General features: G+C 41.0%; 1 protein-coding gene across 2 annotated transcripts in view; it reads left to right on the plus strand.

Moving 5' to 3' along the window:
- The first annotated feature begins 2,679 nt into the window (after positions 1–2,679).
- Positions 2,680–5,000, plus strand: part of LOC125046619 (lysosomal-trafficking regulator-like) — a 91,093-nt gene continuing 88,772 nt past the window's right edge. Inside the window, exons 1-5 of one of the 2 annotated variants that reach the window (XM_047644448.1) lie at positions 2,680–2,855; positions 3,161–3,262; positions 3,404–3,564; positions 3,897–4,027; positions 4,436–5,000. The exon at positions 4,436–5,000 is cut by the window's right edge and continues 268 nt beyond it. In XM_047644448.1, coding sequence (XP_047500404.1) covers positions 2,705–2,855; positions 3,161–3,262; positions 3,404–3,564; positions 3,897–4,027; positions 4,436–5,000 — 1,110 coding nt within the window. In that variant the 5' untranslated portion in view covers positions 2,680–2,704. The remainder of the gene's footprint in view (positions 2,856–3,160; positions 3,263–3,403; positions 3,565–3,896; positions 4,028–4,435) is intronic. The other variant, XM_047644447.1, reaches the window with a different exon arrangement.

The raw sequence follows: 5,000 nt of genomic DNA on the forward strand, positions 1-5,000 counted from the left end.
ATAAGATCTCATGGCCTCTCGGTCTCACAGTCATGGATGCAGACCTCTGGCTCCAAGAGTAGCAGTCTCTCTAGTTGCCAGAGTGGGAAGAAGTGTGGGAAGAAACGCAGAAAACGTTCCTCTACGTGTAACCACATCATAAACTCAGACTCTGAAGCAGACCCAGACCTCCAGACGCACAGACTGCGCAAGGCTATTGTGAAGTTCACAATGAATCCCAAAGATTTTGACTATTTCACCCATGTTGTGTACAGTGATGAAGACAAGAGCCATCAGCATGAGAGGGTTCATGTAAGCCTCGGCCCAGGCAGCAAAATGTGCTGCCATGAGAACATTCTATGCCTCACTCTTGTGGAACTTCTCCAGTGCATCATATCAATCCAGTCACAACTAGCCATGCATGAAACAGAGTTAAAACACTTGTCCTCACCATTATTAGCAACACAGGATATCCTTCAGTTTTCCCTTGACACGTTTTCCTCTATGGTTGCTGAATTCAAGCATTTGGAGCAGAAAGGGAATGACACAGCAGACATCCGACAGTTACTCTCTGGGATGTTACGGCTTGTGTTTTCTTCAATGCAAAGATTTCTCAAATCAAGTGAGTTAATGCTCACTGTGACTGAACTAACTGTTGTCCCGAAGCTCTTGCAACTAGTTTCAGAGATTCTTGATAACAGTTTTATGCTGAAAGAGAGCACCAATGCAATATTGAAGAAGGAAGTAAACAAGCTAGAAGTTGGAAAGGCAACTTTGGCTTATGAAGTTATCCTAGGATTGCTGCTCACTCTGCAGAGCTCTGCTTGTCTCAGAGTTGAGTACAAAGATGTTTGGCAGTGTCTCACTCTACACAAGATATTCTTACAGAGTGATGGGCTGGAAATCATCAAAAAGTTAATTTCTCTGAAGCATCACCTGTCATTAGGGAGGCGTTCCGAAATCTTGCAAAATCTCAGTAAATTGATCCTTTATATGAAGTACTGGAGGGAAGATGTTTACCATGCAGAAAAGTGTGATAAAAAGAACCACAGGTATTGTGAATATGAGGCTGTGCAGAGCCACCACTCTCAGGTATTTGGAATAAATTCAAGCTTACTCAATGGAATTGATTCCAGTTCTTGTATGATTGCTAACTTTGCATTCATATTGATTGACTGCTTCTCAGTTACTGAAGAAATTGAGATACATGCTTGTTCCATCAAGGCTTTATCAAAATGTGGCCTATGTTGTTGCATGAGTACAGGAGCTGTTTTAAGCAAACTCTTGCAGAACCTGAGTTCTGAGATGCATCATGTTGTTCCTTATCTTACTGTCTTTATAGAAAATATTGTGTGGCGTGACCTGGGTGGAATGACTTTAAGGGAGGCAGTTCACTGTATTTTTTGCCAGACCCCAGAATACGTGGGAGGGGGGCTCAATCCTATAACTGCTGAATACACATTAGAAGAGTCATTCTCATCGACCTTTAGCTCCCGTGGAATCTCAGCTTTTAGTTCAGCTAAGAAATGTTGCAATCAGAATATAGAAGACACACCTGTCTCTTCCTCTCATTGGGAAGGTGTTGCTCTCTATAAAAGGCTTCTCTTTTGTAAAAATATCAGTTCAAAAGTAATAGTTCATATAACAAGACTCTTGTCACGTAGCAGTGCGGGAGTCAAGTTGGAAATGTGTGAATACCTCATCATCCCAGCTTTAAAACAGATTTGTGAAAAAGGTATTGCTAAATATGAGAGCAGTGGTAAAGATAAGGATGTGTTAGTTGGCCTCCTAAGATGTATTAGATTAACATTAGCAGAATCATGTGATCCAAAAATAACACAGTTTCTTCAGGATAATGGCCTGTCTCTTATCACAGCCTGCAAATCCATTCCAGGGGTTAGAAGTGAAGCCTTTGCACTGCTTTGCAACATTGTGAAGAAAGAATTGAAGACTAAACCTGGAATGCCAGTAATGTCAGATACAGATGAAGAAAACAATTTTATTTTTACAAAATTATTTGAAGCAGAAGTTCTAGAGCATGATGAGTTCTGGGCAGGTTATTTCAACATGAAAGTACGTGAGGTGAGACAGAGGTTTTTCATTCACACCCAGTTAGATGTGTCCACAGTGGCAGATGACAATGCTCCAAATACAGGCCTAAACCACAACAAGAATGAAATCATCAGCCAGGACAAGACAGATGGGGAAACCATCAACAAGACAGATGAAAAAGAGGAGAGGCTAGAAGAGGAGGAGAATGAAGAAGACACTAAGGATATCATGGAAGCTGTTCATGGAGACAGTGGTTCAGAAATGGGCAAAGTTGAAGATATGGAGTTAGGAGATGAGAAGCCCGCCTCCCCCATCCCTAATGAGTTTGTGGAAGACCATGCTGATCTTGAAAATTTTAAGGTAGACTGAATATTATATTTGATATAATAATTTGATATAATAGTTTAGTAAGTACAAAGTTAAAGCTTTGGGAAAGGGTAATGATATAAAGGGTATAAAAGTGAAAGCGTATACATCATTCTCTTTTTGAGTATAGACAGTGGAAGTAACATTGAAGAGGCTTTCTCCATATTTCTCTTAAATTATACTTACAAATCTGTGATAATTACATTCATATAACTGCCAGTAATTTCATTTAAAGATATTTACCTCTGAATCCTTCATCTTCATCTGCCACCACAGAACATTGACAGCCAGACCCTTGCCCTCAAGTATGCTGGGCCTGGGCGAGTTGTGGAATGCTGTCACAGAAGTCCTGCACATGAGCTCTGAGTTCCAGGCCTACTTGGCCGCGTCAGGCATCCGCTCCCTGGTGGCACCACTGCTTGTCAACATTACGCAGGACCTGGCGCGTGCTTCCTCAGGTAGGGGTGTTTCTATACACACACACACACACACACACACACACACACACACACACACACACACACACACACACACACACACACACACACACACACACACACACACACACATATGTTTATGTATATGTATATTTATATATATTTATTTATTTATACATATAGATATATACCTATATTTACCTATTGATATCAAACTGTTAGAATATAATGGTAGTGGTTTTTACTTTGCTGTTATAGAATTAGATAATTTAACATATCACTAAATGAACTTTTTCTGATTATCCATCCCTTTCATGGCTGCACAGGAGCCCTAGGTCTGAGCAGCGTTGTCTTGGAGCAGCTGTCCGTCACCTTCTCGCTGATGCACTCGCTGCTCACCTTCGTCATTGTAACTTACCCATATGCAGGTGTGCCAGTGTGTTCTTATTACAACTGTATACTGACAAGAAATGATTGAAAAGATCTAGACATATTCATCATTCTTAAAAAGAAAGAAATACATTTTCATGTGTGGTGTAACTGCATCTGTTTTTTTACTTTTTCTCAAGGTTTGCATGTGGATACACTTTTGAATGAGTTGAGGTCGCCATTGTTACGTTACTCACCCCGTACTTGTGGGGATGTGAAACACCTCGTGTCTGTCATGCTACAGTGTTGTGTGTTGTCCTCATCAACCAGCATAACTTATTCTTTACCTCACACAACACAGGTAAGTGCTGGTTTGTTTGGGCATACTTTGATTTCTAAACAGTTGTAAACAAGCACAGGTATTTGTGATGTTTACAAGTATTTCCTATTAATGTCTGTAACCAAATCTGTCTTGCTATTTAAACTAATAGCTGTAGATTTGTTCCATCCATTTTAAAGGAATAGATTGTATATTTTTTTATTGATCTCTATAAAAAGGACAGGTAGGAGGTAGATTAAAGTTGTTTAGTTCCAGTTGAAGGAAATAGATTAGATTTACACAGATCTATTTGAATTTATGAAGTAAATTAGTTTGCATTCTCTAAAGGTAAATATCCAAACTTGTATGACCAGCAGGCCCTTGAGATGCTTGATGAGGAGCCAGGTCCTGCTGGGGGGGAAGGAGAGCAACATCCAGGTGAGACTGATGGCTATGAAGCAGACACAGAGCAGCTTGCCAACAACACCTATCCTTCATCAGCTAGGTGAGTGGGTTCTTTTGAAGCAATTTCCTCAGATTGATAGAGGCAAGTGAAGTGTTGAGAAGAGCAGTAAATATAATCTTCTACAGTAAATATAATCCACTACTGTGGAAATATTCTCTGGATTGTGGTATACAACATGATCTTTCCTCCATTTCTGTTTTACTTCGATTTGTGACGTGGATGGGGGTAGATTACTGAGAGGAAGGATTTTTTGTTGTAGAAATATTTTGTAGGAGTCATTGGTAAATAGATTTTCAGAGTGTCTATTCATCTCAGTTTGTACATTTCCTTATTTCTGATATATTGTGCCTAGTATTTTGCATGTGCAGTCTCTGAACAAACTATCATGTTCATATTTTTTTAAAACTAGTTTCCTTTTGGTCCTACATCAAGTTTGTCTTCTCATAGATCTTGGCAACAGGATGACAATTTGGAGTGCCCTGAGCTGGTACTGTTGGCACTGGACCTCATTATCAACCACCATGAGAAGTTCCTTGAGACACGAGAGGAAGCTCAGGAAGAGGTGGGAACTGGGCCTGAAAACCACGATAAGCAGGAGAAACACATGCCTGAGTCCCCCTTGAAGAAGAGGGGTCAAAACCGAAGGCGCTGGAGCAGAAGGAGGAGGCTCAAGGATGGATCCAAATCCCCCTCAAAAGGGTCCGGAGCTCGCAGTGCATCAGGCGACAAGAGCACATCCTCAGCCTCCTCGGTGTACCACAGCATGACCTCAGATGACGATACGGGTTCGGACACGGGGAACTCTGATGGGACTGAGTGGGCTAATGAACCAAAGCCAGAGATTCTTGAGAGTGAGAAAGTGCAGGTGAAACCAGGGCTAAGTGTAAGTGTTAGTGTAGAAAATGATTCATGTGTAGAAAATGCTTGTTCAACCAACTCCTTTGAGAATGTCTCCTCACAATCTGCAAATGACTACAAGACAAGGGCTCAGGGTGCCATGATCCAGTCCACC

Source organism: Penaeus chinensis, chromosome 39 (genome assembly GCF_019202785.1).
Source record: "Penaeus chinensis breed Huanghai No. 1 chromosome 39, ASM1920278v2, whole genome shotgun sequence".
Lineage (NCBI taxonomy): Eukaryota > Metazoa > Arthropoda > Malacostraca > Decapoda > Penaeidae > Penaeus > Penaeus chinensis.